The sequence below is a fragment of the Sapajus apella genome, unplaced genomic scaffold (genome assembly GCF_009761245.1).
Source record: "Sapajus apella isolate SASKATOON/1434 unplaced genomic scaffold, GSC_monkey_1.0 scaffold8, whole genome shotgun sequence".
NCBI classification, from domain to species: Eukaryota; Metazoa; Chordata; class Mammalia; order Primates; family Cebidae; genus Sapajus; species Sapajus apella.
This window is the reverse complement of record NW_022436948.1, coordinates 4,417,475-4,439,887: the sequence shown is the minus strand read 5'-3', so window position 1 is coordinate 4,439,887 and position 22,413 is coordinate 4,417,475. Positions and strand designations below refer to the sequence as shown.

The window sequence follows — 22,413 nt, the reverse complement described above, 5'->3', positions numbered from 1 at the left end:
GCTAGGTGGGCAGTGACTGTACGAAGCCCTGGGGGATACAGGAAACGAGAGCAATGCCGGACAGCGAAGCCGGAGAGCCGGAGGCCTGAGCCATGCTGCGAGCACGGCACTTCCGCACTCATGGAGGAGCTCCTTCGTGGAGAAGGCAGGCTTGAGTTGGGTTAGACCATTCGAAGAGCGAGTGTGAACTGCCAGGCACGAGGACCGAGGGTGGTTGAGCTGGCTTAATCTGGGCAGTGTAGAACACACTGGCAAGAACACAGCGCTCACCTGGAGGTGATCAGCTTCGGAAAGTTGGTAAATAGGAAAAGCTTGGCCTCCAGCCACTCACTCCAGCCTCCACCCGGAGCATCAGCACAAAGTGGGTCCCACTGGCCACACAGAGCAAGCAAGAGTTGAATCACTGGGGCCCAAACCACTTCTAACAAGAAACGCTGCCATCACCACCTTGCGGTGCCCAGTAAATGGAGCAGAGGACCTGGAACCCAGCTGGGAAGCATCAAGCTCCCTCTGAGGGTCTACACGTGTCTAGCGAGTGGGCAGGGCAGCTGAGAGGAAGGGTCCAGGGCATGGGGGCAGGAGGCTGGGCCTGTCCAGCAGCTTTCTCCAGGACCCCAGCTCTCCATGTGCTCTGGTGTGTGGGCACTGCAGGGGAAATGAAGGCTGACAGAGACCACGGGAACTGATGACCACCAAGGAGGCAAGATGCCTCCATGGGGTCCCACAAGACACGTCTGTGACCCCCGACTCCACTGCCTCCACCCCAGAACCCCTGTGAGCCCCATGCACGTGCAGACATCATTGCACCCGTGGCTGAGCCAGGTACCAGTGCCCCTCTGTATGCACGTGGGCCACCCACCAGGGTGCGGAATGGACAACGGCTTCCTAGGATGGAAGAACACTTCCCCCCACCCAGGTGAAGAGAGCCCCTCAGAAGGTCCCTGTGCACCTCGTGGGGCATGGCTGCCCTTCACAAGGACCACCAGACATGCAGCCTTGTGTGGGCTTCGTACTCCTGTTCCACTCCCTCGGCCGGACCTCGGCACTCCATTGGCACTTCCCAGGTGTGTCACCCTCAGGCCACTGCATACCGGGCTCTGCCTCTGGGGGAGCCCAGGACAACAGTCCCTGATGTGCAGCATCCACAATTCACCCTGACCCAAGTGTCACTGGAAACACTTTTTTTTTTTTTCAAGACAGAGTCTCACTCTGTCTCCCAGGCTGGGGTGCAATGGTGAGATCTCATCTCACTGCAACCTCCATCTCCCCGCTTCAAGCAATTCTCTTGCCTCAACCTCCCAAGTAGCTGGAATTACAGGCGAGTGCCACCAAACCTGGCTAATTTTTATATTTTAAGTAGAGACGGGGTTTCACCATGTTGGCCAGGCTGGTTTCGAACTCCTGACCTCAGATGATCCACCCACCTCGGCCTCCCAAAGTGCTGGGATTACAGGCGTGAGCCACTGTGCCCAGCCTGCCTCTTCTTTGATGTTAATTGACTGTGATGGTTTGTCACTTGCAGTGACCTGATGAAGGGGACAGTAAGAGAAGACCTGAGGCCTCCAGGACAGAACAGGACTCGGGCAGAACAACCCAGCATGTAGTGTTCCGTATGCACATTTATTTATTTCAAAGATTATTTGTGTTCCAGCCACATCTTCTCCAAAGGAGCCCACGCAGCCTGTGCACAGGCAAGGTGCAGGGCTGTCTTCGGTGTTTAAAGTGCTACTGAGGAATACAATCATTGTCACGAAAGTTCATCATTGCACTCCAGCGTCAGGCCAAACCTTTCCGCGGACCTGGAAAACCTGCCATTTTCTTCTTTATAAAATGCAGTTTTGACATAACATTGGTAAACAACAAACCAGAAGCCTAAATCATGCGTGGTGCGTTACTGCCCAGCTGCTAGCTGCGGGAACGGGGCAGTGGACTGTGTTTCAAATGTAAACGGTCATGGGCCCAGGGTAACCTGAGTTTGCCCTGCAGGATTCCGCAGGGGCCTTGCCCTGTGCAGGATGCTTTGGTCATCATGTCTGGGTCAGTTTGGGGCAGTGGGGAGAGGGCCTGGCCGCAGGGTTTATGCCAGTCCGGAGGTCTGTTTCCATCTGACAGAGATAAATGTCCTGATTTCCACTGTCCACCAATTTGTACTCGGAAGTTTCCAGATTAAGAGTCGTGAGACTATTACCCAGGAAACACCAGCCTTTGGTGGCCAGCAGCGTAAATTGATCTTTCCCTCTCTGCTCAAAGAAACTCTGCAACTCTCATCTGTGGATGTGGCCAGTAAAACCCAAGCACAAACCTAAATGGGCACCAATTTGTTACTGAGTGGCCGCTGGCGAGTAGCTGTCATAAGGGATCAGGGCTGGTTTTGAACTGAGACTTGAAACTTGGTTAAAATAAAGTGCTCTATCAAAACTCTCACAGCAGGTTTTCAACTGGAACAAGGAGATGGCTACTTTTGTTATTGCTACAATAACACACACGTGTGTGCAGACACACACACCACACACACACTTAAAGCTCCATTTCATTTCTCCACAAAGAACAGACACACCTCCTTAAACAAAGCAAACTGGGAAGGGCTGCTAGCTCATTAAAACCAACATGAGCACTCAGTTCCAGGGATGCAGACACAATTAACCTTAGTGTTCACAAGGAATCGCTTTTAAAACCCCACTCAACAAAACATTCACCCAAACACCAAAAACAAAAGCCCGCAAGCCACAGAAGCTTGTAGAAGAGGTGAGGCGATAAAGGTGATTTACACATCAGCATTTTTAGTATTTGGTGGATCATCTTAATTGATCTTTAACCTTCACAACACTTACTTCATCATAAATACCCTGCACCGTGGGAAAACAAACCTGTATAAAATAGCTTGGAAAAGAAACATTCACAGTATCAATAGAGCCCGTCTTCTCGAGGTGCTACCCTGAAGCCAGCCTACGTGTTTCCTTGGCCAGTGCTTCAGCAACTTCCTGCTACATTGGTGCTTTCTGTGACTTCAGAAAAGGCCACTGGATGGAGACGACGTGAGCATGGAGACCACGTGAGCGTGTCTATGGGAAGCAGAGCCCCAGACCTAGGTATTTGACAGTAAGCAGTGCTCATGGGATTCATCTGGAAATGGGATGGTTAAAAACTTTTTTGAGGGGAGCAAGAAGGCTTAATCTAAAATTCTGGGCCTGGCACAGTGGCTCACGCCTATAATCCCAGTGCTTTTGGAGGCCGAGGCAGGTGGATCACCTGAGGTCAGGAGTTTGAGACCAGCCTAACCAACTTGGTGAAATTCCATCTCTACTAAATATACATAAATTAGCCACATGTGGTGGCGCAGGCCTGTAATCCCAGCTACTTGGGAGGCTGAGGCAGAATTGCTTAAACCTGGGAGGTTGCAGTGAGCCACCATTGCACTCAAGCCTGGGCAACAGAGTGAAACCCGCCTCCAAAAAAAATTTTTTTTAATAACAAAAGCTTCTGATATCCTCGCACTTGAATAGAGTGCACCTGAATTCCAAAATCAAACACAAAGAACAATTAAAAACTTCTCATCAGTGTCTGAAATTCTGACACATAATCACATAATATCCTCTCGGAATTCTGTCTCAGGCTCTTTTTACCATGTGGCCCAGAGCAGTAAAACCTCAAGTAAAACATTCAAGTGAACATCTGTCCCAAAAGACTAGCAGTGGTGCCTGACTCTGGGGACAGAAACTGGGTAGTGTTCATATATTTTGCAACTCCAAGTGCTTTTAAAAACAAAACAAAACAAAAAAAAAAACCATCATTAAAATTGGAATATAATTTTTAAAAACAAAGCAGGTTGTAAAAGTCATTTTAAAGTCAATTGATAATTCCTGGAACACCTAAGAAGTGTGTAATGTGCATCTTAAAGTGAAATTCCTAATCTAGTGTTCTAATCTCTCCCCCTAAAAGAAAAAAATCCTGTAATTTTGGTCTTTATATAGGTTTCTACTCACCAGAGGCTCTGTGACCTCTGAAATATTTAATATTTAAGGATTAAAGAACGCCTGTGGAAGGAAGCTCTCCCATCTCCATCTCCAGGACAGAAGTCAAGTGTTCATAACAGCCTTTTACATCTCTTTGGAGAAAAGTGAATCACATTAAACTGTCAAAAACACTTCACCCCAGTGATGACTGCTCGTTCACCAGCACGTCTACTGGAAGTGGCACATTCGGAAGGAGTGGACCAAAGTGAAAACTGTGAATGAAGTGAAGTATAAAGGCAGCTGAGGAGGAAAGCGACTGGAACGATACCTAGGGACATTAAAACGGAGTGCCAGGTTCATCACGTTTTCCACCAAAACAACCCCAAACAAGGGCACCCCAAACTGTGTCCAAGAGTACTGCTGACAGCGAAATTCTGAAGTGCTCAGAGAAGGAATTTCCCGCTAGTGTGGCCCATTTAAACTTCCATTCCTAAGACTGACACCTGAGACACAAAATAACTTCTTCTACTGCCCTAAAAGGACTTTGTTTTGGCTCCTGGCAGCATTTGGCAAAATCCATGTCTGTGTTTGGTTACCGTGTTCTACGAGCGGTCACGTATGGCTCCCGACTTCATTCGACAGGCCTGCTGTGCTCTTGTTTAGCAAGTATGACAGGCAGGAAAAAAAACCCTGGCTGTCAACTGCTCCACTAGTATTATTAGAGCTTTTAACACAATAGAGAAAAATGTAAAAACCGTGTGAGAATATATGTATCTTCCACTTGCAAGTAGGCTCAAAGTAAACTTAGAAAAGCGTCCGCATACTGTGCATAGGATATAATGTTCGAGTTCTATGGCTAATATCGAAGGCAGATGTCTTCCTACATGTGCAACCGCATTCCCATTCCTATCATCATTTCTCTATAAAAATCCTGCCTATGTTCCACCTCCCTGTACTCAGGGCCAGCTTCGTGTTTTAGTCCAAGCAGCAGATGAGGACAGGTGACCCACCCATTCCATTCACAGTGACAGCACAGAAGGGCACCTCCTTTTTGTGACATGGTCCAGGCATGGGTCCAAAACAACACTCGTTAGTGTGTAAATAGGTAAACTGAGTCCCTCAAACCTGCCCTCCACAATCCATTTGAGTGTATTATTTCTCTTATAATGTTAATCTCCTTCTAATATTTAGCCCTGACTCTTAGCTTTGAGCACGGCCCAAGCTCTGGAGCTGTCAAGTCTCATTTGGCATCTGGTGGCAAGTTAGGCTTTTTTGCCCTCTTTGGGGAAAGCCTCCTGGCTGGAGACTCAGATTTTGTTTTCCCTTTAAAAGACTAGATGGTTGGAAGAAACCCAGCAAGACAAGCAGGGCATCTGGACACCTGGTGGACACTCGCTGTGTCCTGGTGAGGGTGGTAACATGGGTGCAGGTCTTCTGGCTTGGCGGTGGTGACCTCAGCCCCTACGTGCAGGGCTCCACGGGGGCACCGTTCATGGCGTTCTTGTTTCTGTGCCTGGAGAGCAGCTTCTTGTTCAGGATCTTGGTGATGGTGACCCCTTTCCTCCGGGAACGCTCTGGCTGCTCCAGGAACACAAGGTCATTGTGTGACTGACTCATGCCCGGGTCTTTCTGTTGATGCCGCCGGCGGAAGAACAGCTTAGCACCTTTCCTTAGAATTCCTCCTGGAAGAGGGAAGCACAGGGGCTGGTCAAGTGGGCAGGGGATGAGAGGCTGAATAACTGGTCCAATGGGACAAGGGAAGAAGGAGGCTCAAATGCCTTTAATGAAGGGCTGGTTTATTACTTCAATGTGTTGTCACTACCTGCAGGAGAACAACAACAGGAATGTGGCTTTTAGGAAACTAGAGTTTTCAAGAGGAAATGGAAAGATTATAACCGTAGAAGCAGTGAGCCTGGACTGTCCCTCGGTATCCATTTCCAAGGACGGTATTTATATTCCTAATTTTTCTTTCTTTTCTTTTTTTTTTGAGACAGAGTCTTGCTGTCACCTAGGCTGGAGTGCAGCGGCGCAATCTTGGCTCACTGCAACCTCCACCTCCCAGGTTCAAGCGATTCTCCCGCCTCAGCCTCCCAAGTAGCTGGGATTACAGGTGTCTGCCACCACGCCCAGGTATTTTGGCCTCTATCCCTGATTTTTTATCAGACCAAATGGAGGCAGACAGCTGTTGCCTAGGTTGGGACACCGAGGACACCTGGGTCCCCTCTGTGCCACCCACTTCCCTTCATTAGGAACGCTGTAAGTGGCAAAGCAGTACCGTGCCCCAGAAAGGATGGTCACACTCATAAAACCCAACTAAGGACACTGAGAACAATGGCATTCAGTGTCTTAGGAGTGTTAAATAATATGTGCTCTTCTGGGAATAATGTTTTATTAAAAAGCCACTACAGATCCTATCATATCTATTAGGTTCTGCCATCTGAAGTTGGTCACTTGGGTATTTTTGGCCTACAAAAATCTCAATTTTGTGTGATCCATTCATAGACAGATACAGATATCCATATCCGGTTACTTATCTGGATATAGTTACCTGTCAGGTAGTGGAATATGGAACAGAATAAAATTAGCAGCAGCAGCAACAATAATTTCAACAGCAATGATCCCTTAGAGGTCAAATGCAAGCTAATGTAGAGGGTGCAAGAGCCCACTAATTTGCTTTTTCACAAATGAGCTGAACATCCTGTTAACCGAGGCCGGCAAGGTCGCAGGAGTCAGCATCCGAGGCCAGCCTGTGAAATTCATTACCGCTTGCATGTAGGTGGTAATGACTTTGAAAGAAGACAGGTCTGATCATCCTGAAGAGGAGCTTTATACTTAATGTGATAATTTATTCCCTTTGTGATTGGCACATCCAATAAACATTTGAATAGCCTTGACATATGCAAACCGCCACCCACGTTGAGAAGGTTAGAGGAGGGGACGAAGAATATCCATTCCCTCTTCTAAATGAAATGCACACTAGCAATGGTGGCACCCGTGGGCAGTCGGAGACGCCTGACCTAGACCTGCTGAGGACTCTGTATCATCAAAGCCTACTATGCGGAAAGCAGCGTGTGCCCCTGAGCCTGGCTTCAAGCATGAACTTCTGTGTCCTATCTGCTCTGCCCAGGTTACAGAACAGAAAATGGGATGACGAAGAGCCGCAATGGGCTGAATTTAATTTGACCAAGCGGCCATAATTTTTTAAAAACTTTACTCTCTCGATACAACCACTTTTTATGACGTATCATTTGGACACGTTTCACAGTGATCTAGAGTTGGGGGCCTGTGCACAGGGGTTTCAGGGACTGCTGGAAAAGGAATGAAACAGGAGGGTAAGTGGGATAAACATGGAAACGACGTCACTCTTGTCTGCAGGCTTAATGGCTACACCTGTGGGACATCAGTGTCAGTTCCTGGAGTGACTCACGTCCCTGAAAAATGCAGCACATCATGAAAAACCACCCGCAGCAGGGCGTGTTCCAACGGCTGAGGAATGACCCCCAACTGGACATGACTTTGGAGTTTGGCCAGTGGGGCTGGTGCAGTGGTGCCGAGGTGGCTCACTGCCTAGTATATGAGAGGCACCTGCTGGGGAAATGCCCTGGGCACAGTGATACGGGCTCCCAGGCAGAGGGACCCCAGCTGTCAGGGGGCTCTGAGCCAACCAGGTGACCTGAGTTTGGGGGATGAGGGGGGCCCTCGGTGGCATTTCTGATCTATAAGCAACTGCCTTGAAGCTCTGCTTTAGGTTGATCTTGGAGGCCCTGAAGGGCATATGGACATGGGCTCTCAGGTGGAACAGGGGAGAGGAAGGGGTGGATCCATCAGCTTCACCTGGACTGCTCCAACGTCACCCTCTTCACTTCCCGGGGGAAATGGAGGCCTGGGGGAGGGACCACCAACCCATCCCCAGGGTCAATCGCAGGCCCAAGGACTCAGACCCTCCGGCAGTAAGAGGTTCTCTCCTGGTCCATCTCCAAAGTCCATTTCATAGGCATCCCTGCACTGAATCTGGCCTGGGGTCTGCAGCCAGGCCTGAGGTATGAGCAGGGACAATGTTAGGGGCTGGACATTGCTCCCCAACCCCAACCAGATTCATATGTTCTAGTCCTAACACTCAGTATTCACAGAATGTGACCTTATTTGGAGACGGGGTCTTTGGGAAGTCATGAAGTTAAACGAGATCATTGGAGTGGCCCCGATCCAATATGCCTGCTGTCCTATCAAAAGGGAAAATTCAGAAACAGAGGCAGACACACAGGGGAGGACACTGAAGAGTCACAGGAAGGATGCCATGTGAAGATGAAGGCAGAGTGCAGGGCGATGCTTCTAGAAGCCAAGGAGTGCTAGAGGTTGTCAGCAGCCGTCAGGAGCTGGAGAGGCTCAGAAGGGGCCGGCCCCGCCAGCACCACCAGCTCAGACTTCCAGCCTCCAGAACTGGGAGAGAATTGACTCCTGGTGTTGAAAACACCGTTTGTGGTGCTGTGATGCAACCCTGGTGGGGGTGGGGGGGGTGACATGCATTGGGCTCAAGGATCCAGGAACCCCCGCCAGGTCTTCCTGTTGTCCTTAGAAGCCAGGCAGCCACGTGGAGGAGAGGACAGTGGAGCAGCATCCCCAGCCCCGAGCCCTTGAATCAGTCGGCCTTTATGAACTACAGGTGCGCAGTCCCTTTCTGAAGAATCTGACATGATGGGGGTCCAGGGACACCGAGCATGAGCATTTTTCAAAAGATCCCAGGTCTTTCAAACATGCAGCTGGGGTTACCCACTGCTAGCCCGGGTCCGGCCAAAATGCCACCAGTGATTAGAGCACATGGAGGTCACAGCCAGCAACGCAGGGTGGGCCAGGGCCGGGGACACAGGCCACGTGCCTGCTTTCCTGTGTGGCACTGCTCATGCTTCTTCACGCTTCACTCTGGGGGCCTGCAGGCCCCAGGGCTGTGCTGGGAGAAGCTGATGAAGCCCACCCTCAGGCCCCGCGCCACGCCAGAGAAGCATGGTGTGCCCCGGTTAAGAGAGAAGTGGGGTGAGATGAGCAGGGCACAACTGTGCCCGAAAGACTTCAGAACAGGAATACGAGCCTGGCACGGTGGCTCATGCCTGGAATCCCAGCACTTCAGCAGGCTGAGGTGTGGAGAATCCCTTGAGCCCAGGAATTGGAGACAAGCCTGGGCAACATAGCAAGATCCCATCTCTAATTTAAAAAAAAAAAAATTAAAACTTTTTTTTAAAAAAAGAAATAAAATGGGATATGCACATTTTCAAGCAGTTATAACTCATGCAAGTGAAACTGTACTACAAGTGCCTAAAACTGGGAGGGGGGGGCAACTGCCTGAGCAAAAAAAGATGCTAGACAAGAAAGATCCGCAGGGCATGTTTGTCTGCAACGTCCCTGCTGGCTCCAGTCCGTGTCTGTCCATACCCCAAGGGACCGACTGGTTTTACTGGCAGCTCCCTGCGCCTGCTTCCATGGGCCACACTCCACCCCAAGGGGCTGGTAACAAGATTATTTTCTGTTCTTCCGTCTTCACTCACAATCTCCAGAGCACGTCAGCTGTTTTGTTAAATTTATTTTTTCTTTTTTTTGAGACGGAGTCTCGCTGTGTCGCCAGGCTGGAGTGCAGTGGCGCGATTTCGGCTCACTGCAACCTCCACCTCGCAGGCTCAGGCGACTTTTCTGCCTCAGCCTCCAGAGCAGCTGGGACTACAGGCGCACACCACCCACTACACCCGGCTAATTTTTGCATTTTTAGTAGAGACGGGGTTTCATCATATTGGCCAGGCTGGTCTCCAATTCCTGACCTCGTGATCCACCCGCCTCGGCCTCCCAAAGTGCTGGGATTACAGGCGTGAGCCACCCCACCCAGCCTGTTCTGTTAAATTTCATAGTTCAACATCAGTGCCAGAAACTAGATTATGCTGTATGTGCTCATGTGCAAATCTTCCCGAAATCATTTTCGTGACTTGCACACTTTCTCTAGCCTGATGATTTGCCATGGCTTCTGGGGGATGGCATCAACTTCTCCTACAGATGATGGTCACGTGGGGGTTGGACTGAGGTCTGCAGTCTGGAGACTGGACCCTCAGTTATGCCCCAGCCGCCTCTGAGGAAGGGGGCCTGGTTCCTACCATTTTTAGGTTGCTTCTGGTCACTGTTTTCCCATCTATGGGATTTTAAAACAGATTCCTTAATTAGCTATTTATGTCTGCTAGACTCTGTAGGGACAGATAGGAAAGCTAAGGTTTGGAGAGGCAGTGGTCTGGGGTCACACGCTGACGGGGGCAGGTGTGTAACTCCAGGCTTTCTGGCTCTGAAGTCCATGTTCTCAGGCCCCACTCTTCCATGCTGCTCAGGACGTCTGAGAAGTGGCCAGCCAAGTGTCTGGAGAAATGGGCACATCTGTGGTCCCTGGGGAGGAGCCTACAGAGAGGGTGGACACCTCAAAGCCCCTGGGGTCTCACGGAGCAAAGCCCCCTAATCCGGCAAGGACTCAGGCGGGATTCCCAGAACGAGCTGCATCTCCAGAGGCATGCAGGGGCGGGGGAGGAGGGGATCCCAGCCATGCTGACTCACCTCAGGCAACATGTGACTCATCAGCCATGAAGGACCACCACTCGGACAGAGGTCATTCCATTCCCTTTCTCAATAGCACCTGGAAAGCCTGTCTCGACTTGGAAGCAGACTGTCCACCACTACCTTTGGGGTAAACGTTGCAGGAAGAACATGACCCCCGATTTGCCACCGCACACCAAATAGCCGCCCCACAGTGGCTGTGAGGGTCGGAGCCGACACGGGAGCACTGTCTCCTGGGCAGTGACCCCATATGGAATGTACTTGTCTGCCCACCTCGACGAGCAATGCCTGGAAGGCGTCGCTGTGTCAACCTGGCTGCAGCCCCGGAGATGCAATAGAACAAGAGCTGAGGAGTGGTTGGGAGGGCACTGTGCAGATGTGGGGAACAACTCCACCAGCAGACTTTAAGTAAAGGAGATTATCCTGGAGAATGTGGGTGGGCCTCGTCCAATCAGCTGAAGGCCCTAAGAGCAAACACTGGTTTTCCAGGGAGGAAGAAATTCTGGAGCATCAGCTCTTGCAGGGGTCTCTAGCCTGCCGCCTTGCCCTGCAGATTTCAGACCTGTCCGCCCCCACAGTCATGTGAGTCAGTTCCTTAAATATGTAACCTATGGCTTCTGCTTCTCTGGAGGACCCTGACTGACCCAGTAACTGATGGGAGGGTATGCTGCACTTGACTTTGAGCCTGCAGAACCTGATGCCCTTTGCTGACAGCGAAGTTCACACCACAGGCAAGAACAGCCAGGGCCATGTTGATTTCATGAAGCCTGTCTACCTGATTCTGGGCTCCCTTCTCTATGCCAACAGCAAGAAGCAAGATTTGGACCTCACCCACAACCTTCAAGATTCCTCAAGACAATTTGGGGAGAGGTGATGTGAAATTTGAGGCAAATAACCAAGATTTTAAATGGGGGACAGGGAGAAGAAAAGTCTTTCCCTGGTTCTCACAAGGTTCAAAACACAAATCATAAAAAGGCTGAAGCATAAACAAATACATAAAAGAATTTTAACATAATTAATCTAAATTATAGCTCTAATGTCATAAATATTTCCACATTTATTCCTATTTGTCTCTACTGGGTCTAACAGATATAAATAGCTAATTGAAGCATCTGTCTTAATATTCAGCAGATACGAAAACAATGACCAGAAAAAAAAATTGTCTTTGGCCTCCCAAGTACTGCTTCAGATTTCAACTGGAACCACAGATGCTCCATTAATAGACATGACTACTTTTTAGATCTGGAGGAGGACGAAGGGAACCAGCCTCTTCCTGTGGGGCCACAGTGAGGTTGCTTGGTCACGTCAGGTATCAGAGCGAGTATCAGAGCGAGTATCAGAGCGAGCGCCCTCACCTGAGAGGTGCTGCACAACCTCGGCTAGAGCACTTTCAGGAGGAGCGCGGGGAACTAGCAACCTAGGAAGGTAAAGGCGGAGAGGGGAGGGAGCGCAAGGCAGGCAGGCCGGCTGGCTACAGGCTGCACTCCTAGGACGGCTACATGTAATTGAAAAAAATAAGACGAAAATAACTTACTGTGCAGGCAATTAATTCTGGTTGGCATAGCGATCCTCTTAAGTTAAGGGGAATGAGCAGGAGATGAAGAGAAGAGGCAGAATTATGCAAGAGCAACATCAGAGTGGACGTGGGCAAGGGTTCTGAGCTGCCTAATCACACGCACACGGGAAGTCACTGTGCGGGACATTTGGTGACCCGTCTAATCACACGCACACGGGAAGTCACTGTGCGGGACATTTGGCAAGGTTTTCTACTGTTCAGTTTGGTTTTTTTTTCCCAAAACCTCCCTTGAAACTTTTGTCCTTACTTGCGGTAATATAATTTACCCTTGTAACCATTTCTAGCTACACAGTTCAGTGGTGCTGAGTATCCACAACAGTGGCCAACTTCATTGATCTTTTTGTAAACTAAAAGTAGATCAGAATTTGGGGACTACATTTCCTGTGTTGGCTGCAGCATCACAATATGTCCATTTCCAACCAGCAGAACCTCCCTGAGAGTTCTAAATACACAGACACTCTCAGAAACCTAATACAAACTCCTCACTCAGGCAGAAGATACAGACAGTTCTTAAACAAACAAACAAACAAACAAATAAAATCTTTAGTTTTTAAAAAAGACACCCTCTATTACCAGTTTTGAGAAATGTTTGGTCAAAAAATGAAAATTATTTGGTACTCATAACACAGAATCTCTCAGGCTGTGACAACATCTCACAGAGATGCTGAGTATGAGTCTTTTAAAAAAACACTGGAAGGAAAAATTTTAAACCGCTGCCAAGTATGTCCTGTTAAAAAACCTTTGGTCAATGCAGTACAGACGCAGGGCCAGACGAACTGCATAGCTGAGCCTCTCTGCTGCCTTCCCAAAAGCCAAGCCTCGGGGAGCTCCGCGCAGGCGGTGCGGGCGGCCAGCCCCAGCTCCCAGCACACCTGCCTAACACCCAGTCCTGAAACAGTTGGGAGGACCCTTCATCCACCTAGCCCGTGAAGGGAGAGGAGCAGGGTGGCTGACACAGAGAGGATGGAAACCCAGCGAAAGGCCTCGCCAGGAGGGAAAGCAGACAGAGGAAGGAGGAAGGGCCGGGTGAAGGAACACAAATCTTGGCATGAGCAGGGTGAGCGAGGCTTGGCATTTCAGAAGGAATGAGGAGGGCAGATGTGGGGCTGGGTGCTGCCAGGACAAGAGGAAATGGGCCACTGAGTCAGGGAAGGGAGAGGAGGAGACGTCCCACCCTGCACCCTGTGGGTCCCACCTCGCCCAGCACTCACCATCTCCAAGACAAAGAATAGGCCTCAGGTGTGCGGGTCAGGTGACCAGGTCACCTTTGACATAACCCAAGCCAAGGCCTCTTAACAGGAGCACAGGAGCCTGTCACAGAGGTCAGCGTGCAGCTTATGGCCCCCACGTGCTCTGTGGATGGGGGCCCAGGCAGAAAGCACCCCAAGGCCAGGCAGTGGGCAAACGGAGGCCAAGGGGTCTGACATCTCACCCAGGAATTTCCTCCTTCTCCCTTTCCTCTCCTGACTTTCCATTTTCCCCACATCTATCCTGACGACACTGGCAAAGAGGGTGGGAGAGGGTGGCCACGGTGTACCATGGCTGAGGGACACAAAGCAAGGACAGGGAGAGAGGGGACGAGGACAGACGCAGAGAGTCTAGCAAACAGCAGGCTGTCAGATTTGGAACCAGGGACATTTGGGACCAGAGCGTCCTGCACTTTGAGGCTGCCTTGTGGGGTGTGTCCTGTGCTGGGTAGGGTGTTGAGTGACATCCCTGGCCTCCATTCACTAGACGCCAGCTACACCCCAGCCTCCCAGTTGTGACAGCTAAAGTGTCTCCAGACACTGCCAATATCCCCTGGAGGAGAAGTGCTGGTTTGAGAACCAGTGGTGTGTGGCATCAAGAACAGAGGGCAAGAGAGGCAGTGACAGCAGCGCTCACCACTGCGCCCCCCAGGAGCCCCTGAGATTTCCCGACAGACGGTCTTAGGACATCCTGAGATTTCTGCTGAGAGGCTTGGAGCCCACACAGGGGCCAGAGCCAGGAGTTAACGCCGAGTGTCACCTGAGCTCATGGCTTGGCTTTGGCGCCTGCCCCGCCCCAGTCCTGTCTTCTGCACTGAGATGTCCTTTTGCCCCCTGAATGGTGGAGTCAGGTGGGCGCAGGCAGCGGACATGTTCTTTCTGATGGAGAAGGACGCGGAGGCTCGGTGAGTCTCACATCTGGAACTGACTCCAAGCTCCTGGACTACATGCCCTTAGCAAATACATTCAGGTTACTCACGCCAAGGTGCTATCTCGGCAAATCTGCACACGCTTAAGGAATGTCTAGTTTTAAAGCCCTGACTCGGGGCGGATGGAAATATTCAGCACTAATGAAAGGCTCACCTCCTCACCACCCACATACTAAGTTAATAGATTCATGATTCCTGGGACTTCTCTCCCTGTAGAGCCTCCTAGAGTCAGGTGGTGAGGTCTGGTTTGTTTTAGGTGCAGGGGAGAGTCAGAGAGGCCCAAAGGAGCAGAGATGCCCAAATCCACAGTGGAAGGTGCCCTGGGCTCTGCCTGGCTTTGCTCTGAGTCTCTGTGGCCCCTTCATAGTGTAGGGCTCCTGGTGACCCCTGGGGAAGCCAGGAGGAGCGAGCCTGGACTGAGGAAGGGGCCTCTAGGCAGGGACACACACTGGCCCCAAATGCAGAGAGGACCCCGACTCTCACACAGAAGGACCTGCAGACACCCCTGTGGGCTCAACCATTCAGCACGGGGCATTGCTGGCCAGGCAGGGGGTGAAGTTGGGAGGGAGCTTGCAGGGGACAAAGGGAAGGAAAGCAGATGACTTCAGCTTGGAAGCCAGCATGAGCTAGAAGCCACCAAGTGGGGGGCCTGGGGTGGGGGGCTCGGGCACAGGTACCTTTATGCTTTTTGGCGGCACCCGGCTCCGAGACACTCAGGGAGCTCTCTGACAGCTCATCACCGTCTGGGTCCAGCAGGGCTGGGCCGCTCCAGGCCGCGGCCTGGGGCTCCTTCTCCAAGTCCCAGGAGTCTAGCTCGTCCTCCTGGGGATTGGGGTCAGAGGGTGCCTGGGCTGACTCAGCTTCCTCCAGCGGGGCAGAGGCTGTGGCTGCCTCCGGATGGGATGGGGCGTCCTCCCGGTGGGCACTGTCCACGGAGGCTGCATAGTCCTGCATCAGGGCAGCATCATGGTCCTGGGACAGTGAGGTCTGTCAGGGCGATGAGGAAGACAAGGGTTACACGAAAGGAAGGGAGGGTTTCAAAACACCTCCAAACATTCTGACAGCTGGTTTCAAAGTCTCAGAAGACACTGCAGCGGGCCTCAGAGAAGGCGCTCACACATCATGGCCGTTGCTCCCTTACAGCCGGGACCACAGCCCCTGGGCAGCCGGCGGGTGGCCCCCGAGACTCAGAGGTTAACCCTCTTCCTCCCACAGATGGGCTAGTGCTGGGAGCATTTGTGGCATCCGTGGAAACCAGACGTGAGAGAGAGCCCGTCCTTCAAAGTCCACGACAGCACAAAGGAAGTGGCTGGGGGTGTTTCGGGTTTTGTTTTGTTTGTTCCCATGCTCGTTTATGTTACCTGCAAGTCAAAATTCACCAGTGCATCCTTTCAAAAATTATATTTTGTGTAAAAATATTTCAGCACTAAATTAACCTCTGAGAGTCGGGCTAGCTCTTCCTAGGAGCGGGGAAAGTTCGGGAAGGAGGGCGTGAAAGCTTCCCGGGGGCCAGTCACGCTGTCCGTGGGGTGGGTGGCAGTGGCACAGGTGTTTGCTCAGGGACCATGGTGCTGCTCTGACTTAAGTGCCAGCCTGTCATCTGAGCATCAACAAAAACAATCACTGCAGTGGACTCAGAACATTAAGTACTAGGATCCAGGAGCTCCTCGTGATTTTTAAATACAATCTTAGAAGAGGTATAGGGGAGATGACCACGGGTCTTGTCCTTACGTGCTCATTCACTCACCCAAGACTGAAGAAAACCCAACTACTGGGCCCTGGACTTGCAGAGAGGCCCCTGGAGGTGTGCTCAGGAAGCCCTAAAAACATCACCCACCTGCCTCAGGGACGTGGGGCAAGGCCACCCTCTGGGTGCAATGGCAAGGCTGATGACTCATCTCTGGCACCCCGAGGTCCTGTTCTGGCCCGTCTTCCAGCCACTGAGGAATTCATCCTTCCGCGTGTGCCCTCTGGCCCACCCTCCCACTCTTTTGCCCAAAATTCTTCCTCATCCCCCCTTACTCCAAACCAAAATCTCCCAACCCTCCCTCCAACTGTTCTTTTGGAAATGTCAAAAAAGAGTACGACCTGGGAGCAGTGGCTCACGCCCATCATCCCAACACTTTGGAAGGCAGAGGTAGATGGATCACTGGAGCCCAGGAGTTCAAGGCCAGCCTAGGCAATGTGGTGAAACCCCATCTCCACCCAAAATACAAAAATTAGCCAGTCTCAAAACAAGTTAGCTGGTCTCAAAATAAACAAATACATAGATAAAAATTTTTAAAATTCAAAAAATTAATAAAACAAGTACGGATCTGTAACATGGCCCTTCACCCGAAGGCTGGCCTTTCTGCAGCCTGGACCACACGCCCGCCGCCACCTGCTGAGCAGACATCACAGAGCGGGAGAAGGGGAAGAAAGGGGGTGCGATGTCCATGCAGGACATTACAGTCTTTGCTTCTTTGATCACAAAAGGAATAAACATTCAGCTCAAAAAAGTAAAAGGCTTTGGAAACACATCACGTGGAAAGTGAAAGTTCCCGTGACTGGGTGGTAAAGAGGGTAGAGTTTCTGCACCAAAGGGGGGTCTTACGTCATATTCCTCTCTTTCTAGAATTATTCTTTAAATGATTCACCAGCCTCTCAACATGTAAAGCATCCCTGATTACAAACTCTCGAGTCTCCGTGGTGAACAGCATAAACCGTGTAAACACGATACCACACATGACTCCTTTGTTGGGTGAGGAACATAATCTGACATTTGCAAATGGAACTATCTGGATGTTTTAAACTTCCTCAAAGGGGGGAGGAGCAGCAGGTCACTGACAGATGCAAACACCTCCCCAGCCACCACGGTGGTACCTTGGAGATCCCTGATATGATAATAGTGCTTTTCTTCCGTGGCGACTTGAGTTTCAGCTTTGAAGATTCGCTGAGTTGTCGAATGGCAACTTCAGCCACTGGATCCGAACCATTCAACACCAACAATTCTGCCAGAGGGAAGGTAGTGTTAAAGTCATCAGCAAAAATTAAAAACTTCTATGGAAAACGGAAATGGCCGATAAGCAATGGTTAGCAGGCATTTTCTAAAAAGGGCCAAACAGTAATCGTTTAGGCTTTGTAGGTGGTCTCGCAACAACTTCTCAATGCCGCTTTTGTAGAGTGAAACCAGCTAGAGACCACAGGTAAATAAATGAGCATGGCTGGGTTTCAATAAAACTTTATTTACAAAAACAAGTGATGGGCCAGATTTTTCCCATGGGCCACAGTTTGCTGTTTGCTGAACCTTGGTCTACAGCTTGATTCCCTGTGGTTACAAGATACTCACTGAAGTGTCTGCTTAAGATTCACCCATTTTATTTATTTAAGTTATACCTGAATAGAGTTGATGGAAAACAGCAAAAGCAAGCAAGTAAACAACAACAACAAAATCTAACCCTCTGGAAGATTTTGAACTTTGAAAGGCTAGGTTAGTGACTCCTTTTCCCTCCCAAGAGTGGCTAAACACACAGAATAGTAACTAGAGCTAGGAAGGTCCAGTTAATAAAAGCAGCTCATTCCCCAGGTTAATAACAATGCACACCAGCCAACATCAACAGAATGCTTACGGCGACCCAGGTGCTGTTTAGAGAGCTGTGTGCACATCCTCTCATTTACTCCTGCTCCACACCCCATGAGCAGGAACTGCTTTCTGTCCCATTTGACAACTGAGGAGGATGTCCATCAGCCAGGAGGCCCCACGGCTGAGACCACCAGCAGGTCTCTCTGACTCAGAGCTGATGCTTATAACTTACACTGTCTTGCTCAGGTAAAGTCAAAATGACAAAGCTATTAACGCAGCACGATGCTAAAAGGAACTTCTCCTGTCACAGTTTGGCCATGGCCTGATGCTTACAGATGCTGTATTTCCAAAGGGAGTCAAGAGAAGACCACAGTGGCCAAGAACCAGTGACAAGTGACCCTGGGAAACAACAGATACTTGGTCTTCCTCCCTGGTTCCTAGCACAGAGAACAAAAAATCTTTTAGAATTCCAGAGCCACTGAGCTGAGGCAATCTTTCTTACTCATCATAAGCCCCTGCGCCCCACCAGAGTGCATGCTCATGAGGATGGGCACTGGATGTCAGAGACTCCAGCCCTGTGGGTAGAAGGTGGAGCTTTCTGCCCTCTCTCACCTGTGGAGAAGGGAAAGGGGCTAGAGATTGAGTTCAATTTACCAACGGCCAATACGTGACTCAATCATGCCTACAAATCTACATATAGAAGCACCATAAAACCCCTAAATGGCAGGTTCAGGAGTGTCCAGCTTGTGAATCAACACATGCACGCACCGAGAGCAGCAGCTCCATGGACACCAAGCTCCTAAGCTCAGGGCCCTTCCAGACCACGCCCCGTGCCCTCTTCATCTGGCTGTGCACTGGTGTGATAATGGACCGTAAACCCAAGTCAAGTGTTTCCCTGAGTTCTATGGGCTATTACAGCAAACAGTGGAACCTGTGGAGGGTGTCGTGGAAACCCCAATGTGTAGCCAAGTGGGACAAAAGTGTGGGAACCTAGGGACCCACTATTTGCACCTGCCGTCTAAAGTTGGACGGTGGTTTTGCGGGGCTAAGCCTTTAACCTGTGGGATCTCAGCTAACTCCAGATAGCACCAGGATTGAATTAAATTGTAGGACACCCAGTTGTCTCTGCAGAGAAACAGAAAATTGCGTGCTGTAGAGAATCTACGCATTTGGTGTCCTGAGTGGTGTGAGCAGAGAACAGATTTCCGTTTAGCTACTGACCCACACTGAGAAGAGAGAATTGCTGAAGGAAGAAGTTGGGGAGGACTCCTTAGGAGAAAGCTGTGCTGTAGCTCCCAGAGCCGCCGAGGGAGAGGCATCGGGAGTACGTCCTCCTCATGCCAAGCCCAGTGCTTCTCTTCAGTCCCCCGAGAGCCCGGCCCAGGTGCTAGGTGCTGCAGCTACAGCGCCTGGCTGCACCGTGGTGGGTGGGCCTGGGACTGGCTCCGTGGTCCCAGAACCCACAGTGGGAACATCAGCCCGGGGTTTTTAAGACGGGACCCTGCAGCGTGGGCAGTGGGGGCACTGCCAGCGGAAGAAACTGAGGAAGGGGCATCAGGAGCAGCGGCCAAAGCGTCAGAGGCATTAGCACCACAGTGGCTCCATCTCAAATAAGTGCTGGGCAAAATGAGGCTGGGCCCTCCTGGGCTGCATTCCCAGGAGCTGAGGCGTCCTGACTCACAGAGTGAGCTTGGAGGTCGGCACAAGACACAGGGCACAAGGACCCTGCTGATGAAACGGTGCGGTAAAGCAGCAGGCCGAAACCAGACAAAACCAGCCAAAACCAAGATGGCCACAAAAGTGACCTCTGGCTGTCCTCACTGCTGATGATATGCTAATTATCATATGCTAATTATACGCTAATTATCATACATTAGCATGCTGAAAGACACTCCCACAAGCACCAGGACAGTTTACAAATGCCATGGCAATGGCAAGAAGTTACCTCACATGGTCTAAAAAGGAGAGGAACGCTCAGTTCTGAGAAATCCCCACCCCTTTGCTAGAAAACTCATTAATAATCCACCCCTTGATTAGCATACGATCAAGAAATCACCGTAAAGATAACCAATCCGCAGCCCTCAGGGCTCTCTGCCCACAGAGTAGCCGTCATTTTATTCCTTTACTTTCCTAACAACTTGCTTTCACTTTACTCTGTGGGCTCGCCCTGAATCCTGCCCTGCGCCAGATCCAAAGAGCCTCTCTTGGGGTCTAGATCAAGACCCTTTTCCAGTAACAAAAGGAGGGGCAGGGCCTGTGCCTGAGAATTGCAGGTGGGGGACCCAGCAGGGTGGTATCCACAAAACCACAAAACTTCCCACGAGGGAAGAAGGCAGTTGTAAACTTCCTCTAGGCAGAGAGAATACAAATCCATGTGAAGACAGTGCCCCTCCAGTGAGAACGTTCCACCTCCCCGACCACCCACTTCGCCCGACTGTTGACCTTGGCAAGGCCAGACACAGGACTCAAAGAATTGGGGAGAGCTGGGCAAGAAGGAACACCCATTGCCCCTCAGAGCAGGCCACCAGGGGGCGAAGAGAGAACGTGAAGCCCCACATCTAGACTGCGCGGTGATTTAATGCGTCGGTAAGACATCTCTTCAAAGATGTCTATTGCCCGAACGTGACCATAAAAATAGGAAATTTGCATTCCTATTAGTAGTGACCATCTCCTAGTAGAAGGGAAACTGCTACTGAGCAGGTTTAAGCAGAAAGCAGGAAACAAAACTACAGTGACCGTGATGACGGTGTCCCGAGTCCTACTTATTTGATATTAATATAGCTAGTGTATTGTGCAAGAGAAAATACAATGTGAGAAATTTTAAAATGCAAAGTCTCAGCTGGATTTTTATTTTTACTTTGTTAAAGCATTCCCTAAAATGCAGCAGGAATATGAATGCTGCTCCTGGTCTTTGATCAATTTGGAGTTCCCTTTTCTCCTTCCTTCTTCACTCGCCATTCAACAACCAAACAAAACCAAACCGAAACTTTTTTTTAAGAGGAAAAAAAAAAAGGGGGAGGTCTCGCTCTGTTGCCCAGGCTGAAGTGTAGTGGTGCAATCTTGGCTCACTGCAGTCTCCACCTCTCCAGTTCAAGCAATTCTCCTGCCTCAGCCTCCTGGGTAGCTGGGATTACATGCATGCGCCACCACACCAGGCAATTTTTATGTTTTTAGTAGAGATGGGGTTTCACCATGTTGGCCAGGCTGGTCTCAAATTCCTGACCTCAAGTGATTCACCCACCTCTGCCTCCCAAAGTGCTGGGATTACAGGTATGAACCACCGAACCTGGCCCAAAACAACTTTTTCCAAACTCTGAAAGCAAAATACTTGCTTCCTATCACAACAGCTCGGAAGGCCCAAAGGTGCTAAGAGGGAGAGCGACATGGGCACGTCTCAGTTACCTGTGTCTGAAGAAGAGAGCGTTTTGCTGACGGGCGCACTGCGGCAGGAGATGGCCTGGACAGAGATGTCCTTCTCGATCACCTTCACCTTGACGGGAGTCTTCACTGGAGACTCTGCCAGAGGAAGATCCTGATTATAATGCTGGTCCTGTGGCTGACTGGATCAACAAGTCCCGAAAAGCGAAAGGACACCCCCTCACTGCACGTCTGCTGTGTGCAGCTGACGGCGGCAAAGCTTAACGAACGCTGCTGTGAGGGGAGGGGAGGCAAGAGCGGTGTCTGGAGTCCAGGTTGAAATAAAATTTCGGAGACATTTTAACCAAGCCAGAATTTCTGTTCTATTTTGCATCCCTGAACTGTGCCAACTCATCTATTCTGGGAGGATAATGCTTTTGCACAAGCAGAGACGCAGTGTAATTTGAAGAAATAAAGCATACACTTCTACAGACGCTGTCTCCAAGTGGCTGTGGAGGCAGGTACAGAATTCAGCTGGCTCTCACACCATGGCCGTCAAGCCTTCTCGCAGACGATTTTTAACAGAACAAAGTCTACAAGGACCACTCACATTGAATTTTTTCAAGAAAAAAGTGTGTGCTGTCCCCACATGCATGTAATAGAGTTCATGGGGTTTTTGTTGTTTTGTTTTTAAGGTGTTTCGCTCTTGTTGTCCAGGCTTGAGTGCAATGGTGTGATCTTGGCTCATTGCAACCTCTACTTCCTGGGTTTAAGCAATTCTCCTGCCTCAGCCTCCAGAATAGCTGAGACTACAGGCATGCACCACCACGCCTGGCTAATTTTGTATTTTCAGTAGAGACGGGGTTTCTCCATGTTGGTCAGGCTGGTCTCAAACTCCTGACCTCAGGTGATCCACCTGCCTCAGCCTCCCAAAGTGCTGGGATTATAGGCGTGAGCCGCCTCACCTGGCCCTATAATAGAGTTCTTAATTTAACTTAGTTGGAGTTATGCCTAAGTGCAACTATTTATAATATCTAGATTTTAGCTTCAGAATATCCACAGGATTGAACCTTGTTTCAGCTTATTGCATATGTGTTTGACAGAATAGAAAGGTAACTGTCTGACAAAAGGCTGAGCACGGGCATGGCCACTCAGCACCCTTCCCATGCTGTGAGACGCTCCTCACACGGGCATGGCCACTCAGCACCCTTCC

At 50.3% G+C, this 22,413-nt stretch overlaps 1 protein-coding gene across 3 annotated transcripts in view; it reads right to left on the bottom strand.

Annotated features, from left to right (window-relative positions):
- Positions 1–5,227: 5,227 nt before the first annotated feature.
- C2CD2 (C2 calcium dependent domain containing 2) overlaps positions 5,228–22,413 on the bottom strand; it is a 62,851-nt gene continuing 45,665 nt past the window's right edge. The window contains exons 11-15 of one of the 3 annotated variants that reach the window (XM_032276809.1): positions 21,246–21,359; positions 17,144–17,271; positions 14,959–15,268; positions 12,064–12,098; positions 5,523–5,635 (exon numbers count right to left, since the gene is read on the bottom strand). In XM_032276809.1, coding sequence (XP_032132700.1) covers positions 5,624–5,635; positions 12,064–12,098; positions 14,959–15,268; positions 17,144–17,271; positions 21,246–21,359 — 599 coding nt within the window. In that variant the 3' untranslated portion in view covers positions 5,523–5,623. The other 2 variants (XM_032276808.1, XM_032276810.1) reach the window with 2 other exon arrangements.